Raw genomic sequence first — 22,120 nt, forward strand, 5'->3', positions numbered from 1 at the left:
TTTGCTTCCTTAACACTTTTACAAAAGTATCTTTCCGAAGTGGTATAATACCTTTTATATTGTCAGCACCTTTTGTGTTCTGAATGCTTTTCTGTGCTTTTACTCTGTTGGATGATGAGACAAAAATATTCTTTTCTAGCTGTTGGGAAACATTGTGAACCACTTGTGCTAGGGATAGACGCTGTTGGCCTACTGTTCCCAGTTGGCTGTATCAGTGAAGACAGGCTCAACTGGTCACCCTGCTCATAGGAAGACGTTCTTAAGTAAACTGTGAGTCTGTGCTAGAAAGACAAATGGAAAGCTGTTGTCTGCAGGATGTTAACAGAGTACAGAGAACAGCAGGTTCTACTGTGAGAATTATTAATGTGAACACCTTCCCCTCTGAAAGCATTTTCTACCAGATAGGAAGTAACCAGCATTTTAGAACAAGGGTAAATGCTGTCACCTTGGTTGAGACTTGAGACATGGAGGAGGTGGGGAGGATTCCATAGAGGAGACATAGAGGATTCCACTGGGGAGAGGGAATCACATTGTAGACACAATGGAACAGTCTTTGATATGTTGTCTTGTACGTATTCTAGGGAATGTTTACTTTTACATTTCAGGAGATAATTCTTTATTTGGGCTTTTGGGATTTGCTGGGAGAGTATAGGACTTGAAACCCAATGACAATCTTGGAACCTTCTTAATTTCTTTTATCCCACTCTCCTCATTTTCTTTCACTGCTCTGAAAATTAACACCTGCTCATAAAATCAGCGTTATTCTGTTTTCACTGGTGTCTCCAAAGCAGTCCTGGAAACTATTGTTCTGTAAAGTGAAATTTGGAAATTATCTTAATTCACATGGACTTGTGTAAGCTGAAGTTATTAAAGAAGATTAGGAACCACAGCTGGTGAACAGATGGAGTGCTTATAATTTCACAATCTTAGGTAGTCAGAAGCCCAAATTTGCTCAAAACTGGTCTGTTTTATCTCCAGTTTATTCACTTTATTTTGAATCCTTTAGTTGTTGGAGATGATGAACCTCAGTAGATCTCTCATTTAAATGGCATCACTTACCATTTTGATCGTAAAATTTCTTATAATTTTAGTACAGTGACTAAGTTTTAATACTGAACTTTTCATAGGCACAAAAAAATGAGAGAGACTAAGACCTTCATATTTCATTCAGAATATAGATTATATTTTAAGTTTGAACATTGAAGACCTAGTTCACAGTGATTGCAACTAGACAGTTCAATTACTTGTTGCTTAAGGAAATGCTTGATCCATTCATTGGTTTGTTTAGTTTTTTCTGTGTCCGTTTCTATTATGAATTACCGTGTCGTGCATACAAGGCATGTAGCCCATGCATCTTCAGTGGCTTTGCCTCTCACAAACTCACCTGCTTTTATGCACCAGCCCACTCACTGGCATCTTCTCTTTTCTGGCCTATGCTTGTGCAGACCAGTTCTTTGCCTCCTCAGAACCATAGTCCTGGGCCACTGCCCTGGTAGATGGGTGTATTCTCCGAAGTGTGTGAGAAACTTCTGCTCAGTGACTCTTACAAAAGATCGCATTAGCAATGTCATTTTGCTAATTTACTCTTTGGTGGTTGTTACTTTAAGAACAGAATTGGTGTCTACCACGTTGTTTAGCATTTCTTTATCTAATGCTACTGCTTAATGTCTGGAAACATAGAAAAATAGTTGAAGTCATGAATAAGTTGCACAGTCTAGAAACACTGTACTAACTGGTCAGGAGGAAAACAGCACATAGTTTGTTTTCAGGTGGTGCAACACAGCAAACAGCTGTAGTTTATGGTCCAATGAAATCTCTCTTCTTTTGGAACCAGCTTGTTTGTGCCAGCTTGTTTGTGCTTTTTCTCTAAAGCCCAAGCAGCAGCTAAAGTATCAACGTGTTTTAGAAGTAATTTTTGTGTGATAATCCATCTTCTAGCTTCAAAACATCCCAATGTCTGTATGTGGTGGACTGTGACTAGGTCTTGTGTTACCAATGTATTGGCACTAAAGAATCTGTAGAATTGTCATAGGAAATAGTCCTCTTGGGAGCAGCTTCAGAAGTGCATTCACTATCTGTTTTTCTAAATTGATCTGTATTGGATGTGGTACGGAAGCAGTAGTACAAACACACATTGATTTCTAATGTCGTTTTATATCAAACCAAATAGTCTAGCATTACCTTCAAGCTGATGTATTTACCTGTCCTAAGGAAAACTGTTCTCCCCACCTTTCACTTGTTACTCTTGAGCATAGGGGATGTCACAAGGAGGGGAGACTTTGGAGGGATCCCAAGGACAAGTAGACTTGGACCTAGAATCAGAAGACTTGGGATCAATACTGGTTTGTTTTTGTTTTTTTTAGATTTGTCTTTATGATCTTAAGTTTGTAAGATTTCTGATTTGTTGATTCTTTATCTAGCAAATGAGTAGAATAATATTGAGTACATTTGCATGTTTATGTGACATGTAACATGCATTTTCTAGAGCTGCCAAAACACACCACAGACTGAGTAGCTTAAACAGGAATTTTACATTCTCACAGTTCTGGAGGCAAAAAGTGTGAGACTGAAGTGTTACAAAGTTGGTTTCTACTGAGAGAAGGGTCTTTTTTAGACTTCTTAAACTTCTCCTGGCCTTGCACCTGGCTACCTTCTCCCTGTATCTACATATCATTTTTCCTGTATATGTGACGATGTCCAGATTTTCTCCATAGAAGGATACCAGTCAGGTTGAATTAAGACCTGCCCAGGTGACTTCATTTTAAATTAATTACCTCTCTAAAGGCCCTATCTCCAATGTAGTTAAATTCTGGAGTCACTATGGTTTAAGGATTCAACTTAGAAATTTGGGAGTGGAGCACAATTCATCCTATTGCAGTGTATTACAGAGGTCTGTCTAAATGTGAATGACACACTCATTTATAATTCCTAAGTTGATTTGGATATCCTGAATTATTTTAATGAACATTATTCTAATTGGACACACATTTATTTGAAAAACACTTTAAAATCCAGAACTTAAGTTTCATTTATATTTTTATTTCAGTGTAAGTGGCAAGATATGAATAGGTAGGCAGATAGATACAAAGATATTTTTATTTGTTTATTTTTGCAATGTTAGGTATTGAACCCATATCCTCATGTATACTGCACAAGCACTGTACCACTGAGCTATGTTCCCAGCCCAATAGAAGATATGTAATTTTTATTCTATCAGAATAAAATAAAACTGTTCTGTATACAGAATTTTGGATCCTAGTTCTCTTTTTTGTTCAGCTCTTAGTTTTAGAGGGTTGTTTAGAAGTTTATTGGGAAAATTTGATAAGGAATAGATAATATGAATTGCTCATTACCAACAGAATTAAAGAAATATAAATTAATCTTTTGCTCAAAAATAAGTAAATACATATCACAAAAGTTAAAGTTTGTGCAAGTGGTCTTGTTTTACTCAAAACATCTATCTGCTGGATAGTTTGCTAGAGATAAACCATACAGATAAGTCTTGCATGTGTCCTGAAGGGAAGCCAAGTAGAATTTTGTGGGTATAGAATAGAGGGAAATGAGAAGAATAAGATTTCTAAGCAGAAAACACCAAGCTTTTCACTCATTGGATTTACAGTCTGAGGACTATTACTTGTGGGAAGAAAAACACGTTGCCGTTACGAACCCTGATGTAGAAAGAGAAAGAGGTAGGAGATGGTTGAGACAGCTGAAACATGCATTAAGACTGCAAAAGGGAGACTGAATTTTGTGGGCACCCTTTTCTACTTGGTATGTACTTAATTGTTAAATAAGTATAGAAGACTCAACTTGTGATTTTTTTTTTTTAGAGACATACAATTTCTGCACATAAAATGACTGTGTAATAATAGCACAGTTGGAAAACACCTTCGATGGCTAAGCCAAACCCAGATAATTTAGTCTCTCAAAGGACCACTCTACATTCTGATTTAACTTTCTGAAATAAGGTTTGTATATGGCAGATTCAAATGCTATCTCTAGTGGGTAAAAAGTGGTCCCATTCTTTAAGGTATTTTCTTTAGGTTTTTTAGGTGTGAGATCCAAAAATTCTTGATTTCTTCAGTTGCATTTTGAGCATTATAAGAAGGATGTTGAATTTTTAAATTTCTTCCAGCTAGACAGTTATCTTTGGAGAAATATTTACAATCTGTACTACCAAATTTAGAATTTTTAGTGAATTTATGTAGAATATATGTATTGGTAACAATGTAGATTTACAAGTTTTGAGTGCAGTTTGATTTTAGTTATTTGTAATATGATGGACAAATGTACTTTCGCTTTCTCCATCATAGTGTCTGGTATATCCCAAACACTGAAAGAATAAAAGGGCAATAAGTCCAGCTGTGGGTAGGGTTTCTTTGTTTTATTCAGGCAGACATTCAGTAAATGCCCCTGCCAAGCGCTGGGGACTCTATGCTGCAAAGCACTGACATGAATTGCTGTGTAGCTGTCCTTTTCTGGGGGACGAAGGATAGTCAGTGAATGAGAAATTAACTTAGGATGTGAAACGTGCTAAATGTGAAGAAGAGAGTAGGATGCTTAAGGACATGGTACAGTGAATACCATTAAAGTCCTGGGGGATGAAGGGAACCCGGGATACAAGAATTGGTTGTTGAGAAGAGACCTGCAGTTTGAGTGCGTCAGCCAGAGTGGGAGAGGAGGATTAGGCACAGTTAACCTGTTCTGTTCATCCTTCATCCTTGTTGTTAATTTAAACCTTTGTCCACTATAAATTAACCTTTTATAATTTAGTGTTTTCTGATAAATATTCTATCATTATAATCTCACATAATTTCGAAGTATTTAAAGGAAGAAGTGTCCAGTGAGGAACTGTCAGTTAAATACACTTGTTGAGAACCATGTTTGTAGTTTCTCATGTCATTCACTCATCCCCTACGTTACTATACTTTGCCCTCTTTTCTGTAGTCTTGGCATCTCTTCTGATTTCTTTTCTTTTCACTTCCATACTGTTTTTTACATTATCTGCTGGTACATTTTATTTTTCACCCAATGTAGTCCATGGCCCAAATGACTGCTTTTGCTACTTTGGACCCCGTGAGTCCGGGGTTTGGACACCTCAGTTATTAGGACGTGACTAGTAAGTAGCACTATTTACAGAGCTGATCTGTGATAGAAATGTGATATTTCGGTTCTAAGACCTTGACTGAATTTTTTAAATAGGTTAATAGCATTATTCTGAAAAGAGGGTAAAATATACAAACAAGATATGTGGCTTCTTTCATATTTTGAGCAAAAAGAGCAGGTATTCGGATAACAGAGATCTGTCTGTGTGGTTCAACATAAACTCTTCATACAGTATACTGAAAATTTTAAAATCTGAATAATTTTATAATAATTTTAGAATGTAACAGCAGAATCATGTAACTTTGATACAGTGAAAGTGGCAGTTTATGACTTCTTTCTCACTGACCTTGGATTTGTGCATGTCTGTTTTTATCATCTATATTTTGGAGAACACAATGAAAAAACTGTAGAGAGCTCCTTCTCCTCAGAGTAATCCCCATCTCGGGGAGCAACGCCTCTGGGTGGTGTCTTCCAGATAGACAGTTCCTGCTGCTGGCCTAATTCCAGCTCTCATTTTAGTTATTTCTCACGTCAGTGCATTTAGAAAACATTCCACTTTCTTTTCCGTCTGGGGGTGCATGATGCTCTTTTGAATGTTATTATTTTTAGAAACTGAATCATTGATTAGTTAGATTGTGAGCAGAAGTCATACAACCTAAGAAGACCCAAATATGTTTAATGTTTTTCTATGTCAAGTTTGCTACAGCTCCCATTTGAGTTGTTACAGTTCGTTTGATATTTTAAAATATCGTTTGAGATTAGTGTTGCTTCAGTATGATTTGGATCAAAAATGTCCCCCAAAAGGTACATGTGTTCAGAGGTTGGATTTGTAGGTTTTTGGATTATGGGAGGACTATGCTCACTAGTGGATTAATCCATTGATGAATTCATAGTTGAGTGTCTTGTTAAGGGGTGGGACCTCATGGAGGAGGTGGCTTACTTAGTCGTAACCTGGAGGGGCTCTTCTTTCATGGTTGCCATGGGCTGTGTAGCTTTCGTCTGTATGTCCTCCTTTAAAAGGTCCTCCTTGGCTACATTTGAAACAGATTTAACATTTCAAATAATGGTAGTAATAGGGTGTTATAAATTTTAACACATTGAAAAAAAATGTGAATTCATTGGCATTTTAAAAAGTGAGGGAGGAAACTAATTATGTAGAAGGAGTGATAGAAAAATTACCATTTTGCAACTACCAGTCTGACAATACATTCTAGCAAAGATCACCCCTGGTTACTGTAGCCATCTGATAAATGGTTTGCATAGACAAAGGTGTCATGTATCACCTTACTCAAGTGACGAAACCATGCACCACTAAATGATTTGGTTTATGTTATGTGTCTCCTTATGTTATAGAATGGAAAGAATGTCTATATAATACAACTCTTGGCAAATGTTTTTTAGCTTCTCAATCATGACTAAATAGTTCAACAATTTAAATAGCAAGATAGTCTAAAAAGTTGACGCCTTGAACAGAGCATTATTGTCTAGAATATATACAGAATGTTTTGAAAAAAATAAAATTAAGATGTGTTACGTACATGTACCAATTTTCCACAAGGAATGTAAACATTATGTACTACTGGTACATACACTAATAAGCCAAAATTTTAATAAAAGAAAAAAATTGGCAAGTAAACTGAAAAGTTCAGATGATCAAGAAAAACATACGTGAAAAAGTTTAGTATCTTTCTTCAGCCTTTATAAAAACAGCAGAGTAAAACTACAGTGAGATCCATCTCATCCCGGGCAGAGTCCCTGTCATCAAGAATACAGAACACAGTGAAAGCGAGGACTTGGGATGGAGATGGGGGACAGTGAGAAGAGAAGCCTTTCTACATTGTAGGTGGTATGTGTTTGCAGAAAGGAGTATTATTCAATCATAAGAGAATAAAATTAGGTCATTTTCAGTAAAATAGAACTAGGAATTGTTACATTAAGTGAAATTCGGCATCCTAAAAAGTTAAATACCACACGTTTTCACTTATATGAGAAATTTAAAAATACCTAAATCAACTGATAAATAATTAACATAAAGGAGAGAAGGAGAAACCAGAAGGTAGATTTTTGGAATGGGGAAGAGGACAAGCAAGAGAGGAGAAGAGAAGTAAAATAGAACAATGGGATTGAAATTGGTAAAGATATGTTAAATGCATTTGCCAACTTGCCAAAATAAACCCCATCATCGTGTAATGGTAACATACACTAATAAAATATAATTTAAGAATGAAAAAGAAACTGGGCTAGACTCTTCAAAAATACTAACTTACAAGGACAAAAAGCATAGATTATAAGGACAAAAAGTTCTAGATGAGAGAGACCAATCACTCTGACGACAAATGCCATACCTGATTGGATCCTTGACTGGACCCTAAATTGAAAGGAGGAAGAAATTAAAGGCTTTATTGGAATATTCGGGAAAATTTAAATATAGGTTATGGGTTAGATTTTATTCCATTTGTGTTTAATCTCTTGCTTGTGATAATGTGATTGTGGTTATAGCCAGACATAGTGTCTCATGTCTCTACTCCCAGCTACTAGAGAAGTTGAGGCAGAATGATCTCAATTACAAGGCCAGTGTAGGCAATTTTGCAAGGTCCTGTGATGAGAAAAAAACAAAAGGTTCCTGGATTGTAGCTTAGTGATAGAGTGCTTAGTTAACATGTGCAAGACCCTGGATCCAATCTCCCAGTGCTGTAAAATGTTTTTGTGGCTGTATAAGAGGTCCTTGTTCTTAGGAAAAACATTTAAACTTTGGAGAATAAAGTATCATAAAGTCAGCAATTTCCATTCTTCATTTGAAAGGTTCTGATAACGTATATGAGGGGCAAGATAAATCATAACCATGTAAATATAGCAAAGTGTTATGAGTTGGCCAATCTCTGTGAAGAGCATTTGGGTGTATTTCTTAGCTCAGGCTGCTATAACAAAATACCTTTGACTGGGAAACCAAAACAACAATTTCTTTCTTTGTTTCGTGGTCCTAGACCCTGAGAAATCCAGGATTAAAGTGTGGTTATTTGTGCTGAGTGGTGAGACCCCACTTCCGGCTTTGGAGCAGACACTACCTCACTGTGTCCTCATAAGGTAGAGAGAACAAGCAGCATCTCTCAAGAATGTCTCTAGGCCCCTGGGCATGTCCAGGAGGGCTGTGCCTTTATGACCTCATTGAATCCTGATCACCTCCTGAAGAGGCCTGGCCCGCTGTCATTGCACCAATGTGATAGGACACATCGAGCCTGTAACAGCGTTTGTAGTCCCACTCTAGATTTTATAGGTTTAAAATGTTGTAGAAAATAAATGTTTATAAATTCGTTTTACAGATTCTCTGGAAAATTGGAATATCTGTTAAACTGAGTCTTTCGGTTCCTCCTAAGTAGTTGACCGGATACATGCCAGCTGCCCCATAGCCCTTCCCTTCCCTTCCCAGTTGTCTTATATTTCACCATCTTTATCATTGCTGCTACCTGGCTGATGGCTCTTGGCATTTGAATATATAGCCCTGGATCACAGATGGTGATAGCCTTTCCATATGGCAGAACTCTGGTGAGCACTGATCCCTGGCACATGAAGTTAGCTCTGCATCTGATGCCCGTGAGCTGCACTGTGTTCTTTGGCAGTAGACTGAATGTGTAGCGTTACCCTGCTTAGTCATTTGAAACATAATTAAGGAACTATTGATATAAAAGCTTCAAAACTTGCTGTATGGATGGTGTAAATATTAAAATTCTCTTTTAGATGTGTTATAGAACTGTGTTTTGTGGATTCTGCATCTGCCCTCAGAGCCTTGCAAGAGTATGAAATCCGCTGCTTAGAATTTTACTGTGTGGCATGCCAAGTCTTAAAGCAAAAGTGTTTTGTGGAAACACAGATGCTACAGCAAAAAGTCATGCATAGACTTTAATTACCTTTGTAAGTCGTTCTATCCTGTGTTTAAGCAACTGCCTTCCTGTTACACACCCAAGGAGGCCACCAACTCTTGCTGGATAATCATGGAGTTAAGCCTTCCCCCAAAATAAAAGAACTATATTTGGCACCTGTTAGGGCTCGGTGAGCTAGTAAATAGTTTAAACATGTAGGGCGAAGAAAAGGATAGGGCTGTTGTTAAGCTTGCCAGGCAAGCATATATATAATACTTTATCCATTGCGGTGGAAGGGTGGTGGGGGCAGATTCATCCCTCTTTAATTTGGTGTCCTTAAAAATGTTAGTTGCATTTGTCTAGTTCCACACAGGCATATGACTTTTGCATTGTGAAGTAAACACGAGGATTTCTCTTAGGAAACTTGACAGAAATTCAGATACAATAGACTCTCTCAGAACTCAGTTTAGTTGATGTCAAAGTAGGTGATTAAATCAGTGTAGGAGTCAAACAGAGCACATAGTTTTCCCTGTCCCCTACTTTTCATTAAAGACCACAGCTTGCACTTTGGTGGTGCCACAGCTTGACTTTGGTGGGCCCCTTTGCCCAAAGGGGCTGTTTACTTATGATTGGATTAATGTGCATGTTCCTGATAGGACCTGGCTTCAAATCTTGGACAGGAAGGAATACCATTCTTTTTACTGAATTTCAGAAATAGTAACACAAGTTCGCAGGAAATTAGCCCCTGCTGTTCTTACATTGGCTGTCCGCTGTCCGTATCTCCTGTCCAGCTGGGTATTCTACCTGCGAAAAGAATTCATCTTCCAATTTCTCCTTTCTCTCTGGTTTCAGGACCTTTTGGAACCCAAACCTCTCTTAAAGATACGGAATGCAACTTCATACAACGTTTGTCCACCTGCTGACTGCTTTCGTTTTCATGGTTGAGAGTCTGCTATTCCCTTGGCTATCTTTCAAAATTTGAAATAATCATTTAACTAGCTAAATGCTTAGCAAGATGTTTATCTTCTTTGCAGTAGGACCATCGATGATGCTCAAAATATAGAATGTTTCCCTGTTCGGATTAACTGCATCATCTTTACATAGTATTATGCAAATGTACCCACTGATTTCAAGTATCTTTAATATTTGAATCTATGACCATTACTTGTAGATCATATAATCACTAAATGGAGGTTCTGAAGTAATTAATCAAATTTTTATATGTACTTATTGATTCCTTTTCCCTCCCAGCATGAGTAATATATTGAACATAATTTTTTGAGTAAAAAAAAATCTGCAAGCATTCTTAATATTTTCTTCTTATTCTTTCTCACAGGTAATATTAGTAGGCAGTAACTGGCTGTCTAGGTTGTTCTTATTGTTGGGCCATATTTTTGTTTTCATCTTAAGGATTTTTTGTTTCATTTAATGCCTTTGATTGTTTACTATTGTTTAAACCTCTTATCCCTGAGATGGGCATGAATAGGGTTAGAAAGAGTACCTATATCAGCTCCTTGGCAAATCTCTGACAGTGTATTCTGCTATACTGAACATATCTGCAGTGAGCACTGTGAATGAGGAGACAACATTCAGAGAAGGATAATGCTGATGTCATCCTGTTGGAATGAAGGCTCTGTTACGGCCTTAAATACATTCTATAGCTAGCAGTTAAGTGTGCAGCTAGCTATATTTCTTTTCTAAGCAGGAAAAAATGTGAAACAAACCAAAGAAGTAAATTATGTTTATAAAAGGGGATATTTTAATTAGTGTAGGCCTTGCCGTTATTCAAACAGTTTGAACTTACATTTCTTTTTGGAGCAAACATGAAAACCATTATTTATGGAAAGTTTAAATTTCACATGACACATCTTCCCTCTATGTGTGTGGTTTTTTAAAAAACTGTATTTGTTTTGCTTGTGTATTTTTATTTTAACCTTCCCTTTGGTAAAAATGCTTCATTTTCTTGTTCAAAAAGTTGGCTTTGTGGGGAAGAAAAGACCTGAGTTCTGAGGCCCCCCTCCCATTTCCAAATAAGCTGGTTCTCAACTCATTGGGTGTGTGTTTGAACTAGAGGCTCCCATCCTCATTCCATTTCAAGAAATGTTCTGCCCAGAATATGCCTGTATCTGCAGTTTTTCTGTGTGAAACTGTCTGTATGCCTGGTATCCTGTGTTTACTGAGGAGTTGATTTTCTTTGCAGGGAAAACCCTTCCATATAGTAGGGAGAGCAGAGATGGGGTGTCATGTCAGTCACCCAGCCGACTAACCAGCTGCCAGCAAAACTGAAGGCGGAAGAAGGGTTTTGGACTTTTCTCTGTTAACTTAGCTGTATTATTGGCAGCTGAGTTAGATAGAAAGTTAACATACAATCAGAGAAGGTCTCCAAAGAAGTCCACACAAGAATGAAGTCATCAGGATTGTAACTGGAGGCAAATATAAAGAGAAAGAGTTACAACAGCCAGGCATGCTAGATAATAGCAACTTGAAATAATATGTAATTAGCACCACCTGGCCCAGTAGGCCCCGATAGGCATCACATACATAGTTGGGTGACCAGAACATCGGGATATGCACACTTCCTTCCTTTCCCCAAAATGCCTTTGTTCTTCCCATGTGCCCTTGCAATGTGACTGGCTTCCCCACTGGATCAATATTTGCTAAGTGGCTATATTTGAAATCCTATAGGTTGATTGTAGTTTGACTACATTGTATCCACATTGATTTTGCTATATATATTTCCCATGACAAAGGGCCTTGGGGGCCACCGGTTTGAGACCGCTTCTGTCTCTCAGAAGTTTTCTGTAGGAGACCTTGGCTACTCTTGATTTCCTTTGTCCCTTGGAATTCACTCTTCCATATTTGACATATATGAACTCAGCACATTTGACATCTCACAGGTCAGAAGTGTCTTTTTCCTTTATCAGTGGCAATTTCACTGTGAGGAAAAGGAAATACAAAGTTGGATTCTCAGACTTACCTCTGAACTCGTTTACACAGTGCAGACTGGAGGGAAGAAGCCAGCTCTGAAACCAGAGAAGCCGTACCGGTCATGTCGCCTGGCCCAGAACCTTGCTTTTCGTTTCCTTTGAGGACAGTCAGTTTCTTACTCGTTTGGCACACACCAGTTTTTTAAGGGGGAAGAAACAAAAATAGGACATTGTTTTCCTTTTAATTTTTTTGTAAAAAAAAAGATGTCCTTAAGATGAAGCACCCAGAGTTTGTTTTGTTTTGTGTATTCATTTTTGTGAGGGGAGTACTTGGTCTTCCTTTTTTCTCTCACGGTGTGGGTGAGGTTGTGTGTGTGTGCGCGTACGTGCTTGTGCGCATGTGTCTGTCTGTGTGAGTGTGACAGAGGCAGGGAAAGAAAGCATACGAGCAAGTGGAGCGTGGTCCAAGCTCTGACATTCCCTTGTCATACAGCCACTTGATGGAAAGACGGAGCATTCGTAGACACATGTCAACATCTTAGGGAGATGGAGGCCAAGGGGCTCAGTTAACTCAGTTATTCAGGGGTAGAGCTGCGAATTTTAACGTTTTCAGAGAGGCTGTTGGTTAGCTGACATACAAGAGTTTATTTACATGTGGTAAATAACTGTCACTTTCGTTCAGTTAAACAGATTTTATTTTCACTCTAGTGAAAATTGTGTGCCTGGGATTTGTTTATTTTTTTCCCTTAGCCTGTAGCAGTGCAGATGGAAAACCATTAAATGAAGGTGGCATAAATTCATTTTTCTCTTCTTTTTCCATATTTGCAATTAGAACCTTAAAAGAAAACATTCCAGGGGGGTTTTATGCCACACTTCTGATGCAATGGTCTGCCCTGTCCTTTCCTCTCCCTGCAATTTGCACTTTTTATTTTTGATCTTTGCAGAATCCTTTGTTCATTTGGTTCTGTTCATAACCTGTTTTTTTTTTTTAATGCTTTTCTGACATACCTGTTTCCCAGATCAGTGGCCTTTGCTCTTATTCATTTGGCAGCATCTCCCAAATTAAAAAAGAAAAATCAACACAAAACTTTTTCTTAGAGAATCCCCTCCACCATCTCCTCCTCCCTCCCACTTAGTGCAAATGCCCCCTTCTCCTGACCCCAGAGCTTGCTAATTCATCATGATTGAACCAAAAGCTTGCTTTGGGACCATGTACCAAATCACATCTATTCTCTGAGCCTCAACTTGCTTATCTGTTTCTCATCTTCCGCTCTTGGTCAGCAAAGACACCTGCCAGTGTTGTGCTCCACTTGGGAGATAAAAAACTCTGATATGCTAAATAGACACCAGTCCTATCCACTACTGTAAGATGAAGCAAGGAATGTCCACCTTGCTAGGAATGCTGTAAGAATCAAAGGTGACAGTGCACTGACCAGCCCTTACCTTGGTGCTCAGAACATGTCAGCTGCTGTGACAGTCATCAGAGTCAGATGAACAAGAATGTGTTGACCTCTCTTGGAGGTTGTTTTTATCTCAAAATCTGATCTTTCACATGCATGAAAACCTGTTCTTTTTATTTTGGACAGATCTTTTTCCATCTAATCTGCCCTCCATCCCTATTTTCGCTTTTTTCTGTCAAAAAACGTCACCATTTCTTCGGTTACCTGCATTGAAAAATGAGGTGGCACCCCAAATTTTGTAAAACAAAGCATTCTGTTTTAATTCTTTCTTCTTTGAAGCACCAAGTCCAGTGGGAAGTTCTGAGGATTCTTCCTTTGCAGATTTCTTTCCTTCTTCCCTTCTTTGTGTCTTGAGCGGGTTACAGTCCTTTTCTCCTCTCCGTTTTTACTGCCTGAGTGTGGGATCTGGCTCGTTGCCTTGCTTTTTAAGGTAATCTAAATGTATAGGCAAAGCTTTATCTGCTTCAGCTACTTGTTTGAATGCATTTAGTGTTAAGTGAAACCATAGGGTCCTTTAAAGTCTGTGATAATCAAAAATTGAGGAAATTTTAAGGACTGAGCCCATTTGTTTATTGTAGCTATGTTTGTAGGTTTTGTTTTCAGTTTGTTTTTTTCCCTGACAGTTAACTTGTGAGTTATACAATATTTGCAGTTTACTTAGTAAGTAGGGATCTTCCAGAAAGTGTGAGGATATATCCTTATGACTTATAGGTATAATCTTTTATCTATATCTTAACATGAATACATGACTATAAATAAACCTGTGACTTCTGGTTTTTTTGAGTGTGGGTTTTCTTTTCATTTTTGTTTTTGAGACAGGGTTGTGCTGTGCAGTTTAGGCTGGCCTTTAACTCTGTAGCCCAAGCTGGCTTTGCAGTTGGAGTAGCAGTCCTCCTGCATCAGCCTCCTGAGTGCTGGGATGAATGTGGGTTTTCTTATAAAAAGTTGCTGTTTATGATATTACCACTAGCCCATTTGTTTTTCTCACTGGAATAATAGTAAACATATTCTCACTAGAATGCAATGGGAAAAATGAGAACTCCTTTTTAAAATTTAGGGTGGAGCCATTAGGAATTTCTTGTTGTTTTTAATGTCAACTTTATTATTTATTTGGTCACAAATATCTTTTGAGCTTGAGCCACACAGGATCTATGCTAGGTGCTCTTAGTAAATGGTGACACTATCTTCAGAAGCATCTAGTAAGCTGGAGGGCTGTCTGTCTAGGATCCACAAGTTAATGTGCTCGTTACATTTTGAAAGGGTTGGAGAAAGAAAGACTATGTAACAGAGATCTATATTTGATTCTTCATGGAAAAGGCCTGTGATGCATCTGTCCTCTTAAAGCTTACATTTTAATAAGAAAGGCCAATCCTAAGCAAGGGAAGAAATGATGAAAGTGTTCCCATGTTGTGGCAAGCCTGAGGCGGCCGAATTTGAGAGTGAGATTGTCCAAAGGAGCAGGGATAAGGGTGCAGTTCTTGAGGAGGTGACTGAGATCCGACCTGAGCAGCTCATCTCAGCCCTAAGTTCTGCTTCTCCCTTCACCACTGCATGCGTGCTTCTCCACAGGGCTCAGCCACCTGTTAGTTTTTGTTTTGCTCTTTTTGAGGCAGGGTCTCACTCTGCAATTCAGGCTGGCCTGAGCTCACAACCTCACAATGATCCTTCTGCCTCAGCCTCCCAAGTGCTGGGCTCACAGGCGTGTGCCACGATGCCCGGCTTTACCTGTGGGTTCTTAGGAAGCTGTTTGAATGCACTCTGAGGCTCGTAATCACACAGCACTGTAATTGCATGTTTTTTTCACGATCCCTCCTACCCACTGTACTTGAAATGTCTTGGGGCAAGTATACATCTTGGTAATCATATCTCTAGCATTTAGCTCATAAACTAGATTGAACAGTTAAACGGAATGTGCCATAAACTTAAGATTCTTATCAAGCAGGTTGTGAAAATCAAGAGACTGTTCTGACAAGCAGATTATTTAATTTCTGTCATTTGCCTTTAAAAAAAAGTATTCTTGGTACCCTGTCTTCTGTATTCCAAGCACTTTCCTCTTTAATGTCTAGACCATAATTCTCAACCACTATGAACATGCCAATTTTTCTCTTATTAAAAAATAACCATTTATCTAACTGAGTAAGCCAAAAGCTAGAACACTGTCCTTGATTCTCTACATGCCCTACCTCTGCCTGTTATCACCTGCAGTCTTTCAGCTCTCATTCCTCCAAAAGTAGGCCTCTTTGACCATCTTTACTACCAACTCTAGCTTAAGCTACTCTATCTAGATTTCCAGCAATATACTGGCTGGTCTTTCTGCTTGCAAATTTATGTCTATTTTTCACACAGAAGCCAAATGTCTCTTAAACTCAAAATAGGGTCATGTCAGTCCTGTTTTTAAATACCCCAGTGACTTACCGGACTCAAAACTTTGAACTACACACACATACATACAGATGTACATACATACATATTAAACCTAAAAATTTCATCTCACAGCCCTTCAACCTCATTACCCTCTGCCTTGGTGTCCCTACTTGTCCTGTTTATGGCACTTTATTCCCTATTGTCCATTGAATTACTGAGAGAAACTGTGTGTTAATCTAGTTGACATCTGATGACTTAAAACTCCACCCTGGCAAATTAGTGCAAATAACAATGAAATCTTGTCTCACAGGCATGTCCACTTCTGCTTCCATTTTTAGGTTCATGGTACCAAATATCCATGATAATGAGCAGCTGACTTAATGATAACCTTCATGCAAAAGCTCTGGGAGGAAGGAGATTGACATCCTTATTGTACTCTAACGTTTTCCTCCCCTTTTTTTTCTTTTTTGCAATGCAGAGTATGAGTTGGAAGTAAAGAGGGTACAAGACATTCTTTCTGGAATAGAGAAACCACAGGTATGTTTTCTGGATTTCTCAGCATAAATGACACTTTATTAAGTATTTCAAATGTACTTTTCTTTCACCACACAGTAGGTAAGCAAAAGGACTCCATTCCCTTTGCAGATTATTTATAAACTATGAAAGAGCAGTCTGTTATTAATGGAACATGAAAATATACAGCAGCAGTCTTCTGTAGTTATCCACTGAAATGTCATCTTTATTCAGATATTCTGAATGCAATTAGATATTCTTAACTTCCAAGGATACATTTTTTTCCTTCTGATAATTTCCTTTTACCTGGGTAAATGCAGCAATAATATTTCTGAAAAACCTCAGAAATTCCAAGTATTTTCCCAAACAAATTTCAAAAAGATATTTAAATATTAGTTAAGAAAAATAAGTTCAGGACATTGGGTGCAATGGCAAGGCAAAAAATCTGGGAGCGGTGCTATTGTGAGGTTTTAAGTTTGATTTTGCCAGGTGCTTTGAAATTCAAGTGAAAAATTCAGAATGTTGATTCAGCCTTTGATCTGAGATTAGCAAGCCAGAGTTCTTTGGAGTGTTTTCTAGCTGAATTGGAAAACCTTGACTCTTCATGTGTTTCAAATACTGAAGGTTTTTCACTGAAAGGTCCAAACATGCCTCAGGGTACATAGTTGAGTTTGACTAAACCTAAAAAGTCTGGGTGTGTTGGAGGAGGGGCATAATGGGGCATTTGTGGAGGAGTGGGGCCTTGAGCTGGCATGGGAAGTCTGAACATACTCTGGGAAGGAGCAGGCTGCCATCGGGATTTTTTGAGAGACATGTTGAATAGTCAGAGTACGACCAGCAGTTAGCAGATCAGTTCGTGCGACAAGTGGGGGGACCCAGGGAGAGAGGTGGCAAGAATCTGTTAGGGAAGTCTAGTGAGAGGCCATTGGAAGCAGAATTAGGGTAGTGGCATCAGATGTGGCAAGGCCGGACCAGACACCAGAGCCATTCTCTCTCTGAGGGTGACGGGGTCTGGGACAGGTTTTTAGGTTTCTGTGTGTGACCAGCAAAGCATTGGATGTAGCAGGCAGTGGTAAGGAAAAACTATCAAAGTTTATTAAGGCAGTAGTATGCTCCGCAAGCCAGCTCACACCTGTGATAGGAAAATGGCATGAACAGCGGAAGTAAACAGTGTAGGTGTTAAAATATGTGCTGGTGTAGGGGTGCCTCTCAGGGGGGCCTTCTAGATGTGATCGACAACTTGATTGACGGTATTAAGTCAGAGCAGCTGCATCTACTGCGTACATCCTTTTCCACAAGTTATCCTGTTATAATTGGATGTGTGTGATAGAGTCTGTATGAGCCTGTAATGAGCTCCAGGTGAAGAAAGTTCAGTGCAGGTCACGCTGGCAGGCCTGGAGCACATGTGTCCTGGTTTGGAGTTCTAGAATTTTGGGGGGAAGGTTTGGGGATCTTTACTTTTATTTTATCCCTCCCTCTGGGTAGGTTTAGTAAGCCTTGGGACAAGGGATGAGGGGAGTGGCCCTAGGGCATGGCTTAAGTTCAGTTATGTGGAGCACCCCACACCCCCAAATGTATTATCTGTATTAATTCTAGAGATACATTAGTAAGACCTTAAAACCTTTTGGATACCCAGTATTGTCATGAGTAACTGAGCTTTTGGTTTTAGATGCTTCCTCTTGGGATTTGTGTCCTCACTATTGTCCTCGTAGTCCTTATTTAGTGCCCTCAGTGCTACCCTCTGGTTTCACTGTGCCTCCCAGGTATCTACCATTGTGTTTAGACATTTTACTCCATCCATTAATTTCTTCGTCTTTCATAATTGTGGGGAGTTTCTCCTGGGATGGTTAATGCCTGGGTCCATTTTATGTCTTCAGTGCCATTCTTGGATATACTGAGTTTGTTTCTGGCATAGCATCCAGAAAAATAAATGTAGTGGATGTTCCCAGGAGTCTGATAGACTCAGTATTGTGGAGGGAAGAGGATCAAGACACTGAGACATCACATTCATAAGAAGGATAGTTAAAATTATTATAGTAGATGAAAGTTTTGGAAATGGGAGGTGAGATATGAGACTCAAAAAGGCTCCCAGATGGCATTTGGGGAAAGCTTTCATTTACAGAAAGGAAAAAAAATCCTTTAGGAAAACAGAGGAGTAATAGAATCAGAGAACGAAGACGAAAGACCATGTTCACTCATTGTCCCAGAAGTAATCAGAGAACCTGTCATCTCAGACATGTGTATGCACACAGTGGTTTTCTGTGGATATTCTGAGTCACTTCTCTACTACATACATGGTAGAATCTACACAGAAATAGTGATATAACACTAACAAGATAAAAGCAACAGCTAGATGTATTGTGTTTTTCTTCAGCATTTATTAAACACTTAATCTTCACAAGTTTTTGGTTAGGGTATACAGAGAAGCTTTTTGTAAATAGCTATGATACAAAGTTTAATGTGGTCAGGTTGTCAGATTCCTATCTGTATCATTGAGAAGAATTGCTTGACCACAGACGCAGATGTGTCTTGGCCAGGCAGCTGTGTCTCCACCATAGAGCTGGCTGGTGAAAGCCCCGTGCCTTAAGGCTATCGAGTCATGCAGTTAACATCCCTTGTTCTCATTTGGTACCAACACAGTAGACTGGAGAATTTGACTTCTTGTAGGAAACAGAAAATGTATGAAGCAGGTTGTTAGTACTGTTTAATCTACCAAATAATTTTGTTTCTTACTATGACTTAGTGATTGGTAATCAGATTTCATATATCTAATTCTGTAAGTCTCATAATGTATTTTAACATTGCTGCGTCTGGTTGGCTTTGGAATACTGACCATACTGAGTGCCTACATTGCTGGGCACAGAGCTGACAGATGCATTCACTCAGATGCTGCTATGGGAAGCAGCCAGTGTCAGGGTCCAGCTCATGTACCTGAATGAACCATTCTCATCGCTCCTTCCAAATTTCAAAAATGGCTTTGGAGTTATAATTTTAAACAAGACATAACATTCCCCTATCACTAGGATTCAGGTGGGTTCGAATATAGTAAGTGCAGTCAAAGATTTTCCTCAGTGCTGTGAAACTGGACTTGTCATTTTTGCATTATAAGCAGCATCTTATCTAGGATTGGAAAAGACAGGCTGAAATTTTTTGAGCAGACACAACAAAATCTCAAGTGGCTAGGAACTCTAGATCAGCACTTACACCTAATGCTCTTTTTTTTTTTTAAGCGTTTTTAACATTGGACTTGCCTCTTACATTTAAGCAGTCTGATGAAAATTAAATCACCTGATAGGAAGTGTGTGTCTTTGAATGCCATTGCTTAATCAGCATATATGTGGTGGTAGCACTAATTTCCCACTGGGGTCTGAGGCACTGGATGGTCCCAGAGGTGTATATCTCAGCAGTAGGTATTTTCAACAGGGAAGTTATGAGTGCCATACTTTTTGCACGCCTTCAAAACAGCTTTTTCTCTGTCCACCTATATTAGTTTACTGTGGCTGCTGTAACAAAGTATCACAAATAGAATGACCTGAAATAAAGTAAATGTATTATTTTGAAATTCCAGGGATCAAAAGTCCAAAAATGAGTCTTACGGGGCTACCATCAGGTGTTAACAGAGCTGTGTGACTTTCTGGAGGTGTTAAAAGGAAGTCTTTTCCCTTTTGCAGTTGCTAGGATAGCTCCCATCCCCCTTCCATCTTCAAAGGGGCAGTCACATCTCTCTCAGCTCCTGCTTCTGTCTCCGTCTCCTCATCTGACTTTGACTGTCCTGCCTCCCTTATTGAAAGGACCCTTGCAGTTACATTGGATCTGTCTGCATAATATACAACCATCTCTCCATTATAAGATCCTTAACTGTGTCTTTAGTGGCGTTTTTACCATGTAGAGCAGTACATTTACAGATTTCCTGGAATACGATGTGAACATTTTTTCGTGGGGAGTGTGTGGGCAGGGGTCATTCTGCCTGTTGTCCTGCTATTCCTTAGTCTTCCTTTGCCTGACCCATCCATCTTTCCCAGCCTAGTTACGCACATATTTTCTTTCTCTCTCTCTCTCCTTCCACTTTCTCCACCTTCTCTTTAAAGTTCTAATAAATACCACACAGGAGGATCTGAGAAGTTATATGCTATTCAGAGAACAGTTGGAGCAGAGTATTCCTCTGTCGTTTGTAGCAAAGCAAAGCTGGCTGCTATACTCTGAACTGGGAATAAGATGTAATTATGAATAAGAATTCCACCTCTGAGGGAAAGAAATAGCTACAAAAGAAAGCTGGACATACAATTACTTTTTTAAAAAGATTCTTTTTCTTTCTTTTTTTTTCTTTCACTCACATCTGGTAGAATCTTTTAAAAATGCATGTTTTTCCCTTTTTTTTTTTTTTTTTTTTTGCAGATTTGGTTTAGATGCAGAAACAAAACCTATATCTTGTGGGTTCCATCCATCCTTCTAGAACTTTTGGTACCCTGAGTTGAGCAAGGTGTCTTAGTGACTTTTCTTGTTACTAGGACAAAATACCTAACACCCAAAGTTAAAGGAGGAAGGAAAGGCTTACTGAGGTCACAGTTTGTAGAAGTTGCAGTCTGTAGTCAGCTGGGTCCAGAGCAGGGTGGTACATGGCAAAGGGGCAGCCATTCATAATGGCAGAAGGTAGCAAAACCAACAAGAGAGGGGGAGAAAAGTCTCTTTCTGTCTCTTATATTGTATTCATTCTACTCAAATTAGGACACAGACACTGCAGTCAGTGCATTGAGCCCGCAGTCACCCACCCTTAATCCCAGCATCACACATTCTTTATCCAGCCACCTCTGAAAAGCCCTAAAACCACATGAGACGTTGAGGGGACATCTAGACATAAACGTAACAGAAGTCATTTACTTTTTAGAGACCATCTATAAAGATCAAATTCTTAAGATAATTTCAGCGGTACATGAGGGATTTTCCTGGAACTGTGGCAGTTAGGTGTCTTGGGGACATAATGGGTATAACCACTGTTGTACCAGCGGCATAAGCTTAGGGTTAGGCTAAGTGGTTCAGGAGTTAACCAGCTACCTCCACCCTAATGAGGTCAGATCTCTGATGATAGCATCACATATAGTTTCCCACATTGTGGTGGCCTCTTCATTTTCAGAATGTAAATAAATGTAACCTGGAATTGTGGTTCTGCATTCCTTCCATCCAATAATGTTTAGCCTGTGAAGCCTGTGATTTGCTGATTCTGAAAGTGAGACCCGAGAGAAACACTTCCCTGGGAGAAGTAGTTCCTTGAAAGATCAGTTTGTCTGGAGCAATGCCTAAGGCTTTTGGCACTTACAGAGTTACAGAAACAGATCATCATGAGAGTTCTGGATTTGAGAAGCTTTGTCTTTGACCTTTCCTTTTCTCATTTATTTTTCCCTTGTGTTGTTACTTCTTGTACTGTACCTTAGAAGTGAAGCCAGTATTTATATGGAAATATTTCTTCAGCATACTTCTAAATCAGATCAGTAGGCCTCCCACATAGTTAAAACCAAGGATGTGCCAAATTTAGAAACTACCAACTTACAAAGAAGTATTTTTTGAATGTGAGAGTAACTGTGGGGGGGAATGGTATTTCTGATCCACATTATGAATATTATTTCCATGTAATAAACTGATGATAAAATATCAAAATTCAGCAGGATAGTTTTTAAATGCTGGGATGAACAAAATCAAGGGGCAAATGAACGCTAAGAATTATGCCCCAAGTAGCTATAAGATAATGTGATTTTGTAATTTCCATATCTATCTACCTATGCATGTGGCAACTGTTTTCATGTTGGAATCCATGTTAAACCAATACACAAATAAGACTGAATTCTAATCTGTGTATGACCACTTAGAAGTGGGTAGTAGATTATAAGTCCTTGGAGAC

The 22,120-nt window shown here is 38.8% G+C and overlaps 1 protein-coding gene across 5 annotated transcripts in view; it reads left to right on the forward strand.

Annotated features, from left to right (window-relative positions):
* Fndc3b (fibronectin type III domain containing 3B) overlaps nt 1-22,120 on the forward strand; it is a 315,267-nt gene that overhangs the window by 208,598 nt on the left and 84,549 nt on the right. For all 5 annotated transcript variants that reach the window (XM_063227172.1, XM_063227176.1, XM_063227174.1 and 2 more), the window contains one exon: nt 16,193-16,251. In XM_063227172.1, coding sequence (XP_063083242.1) covers nt 16,193-16,251 — 59 coding nt within the window. The remainder of the gene's footprint in view (nt 1-16,192; nt 16,252-22,120) is intronic.

The sequence above is a fragment of the Cavia porcellus genome, unplaced genomic scaffold, assembly GCF_034190915.1.
Source record: "Cavia porcellus strain 051 isolate PalLab524CR breed Dunkin Hartley unplaced genomic scaffold, mCavPor4.1 scaffold_17, whole genome shotgun sequence".
In the NCBI taxonomy this organism is placed as follows: domain Eukaryota; kingdom Metazoa; phylum Chordata; class Mammalia; order Rodentia; family Caviidae; genus Cavia; species Cavia porcellus.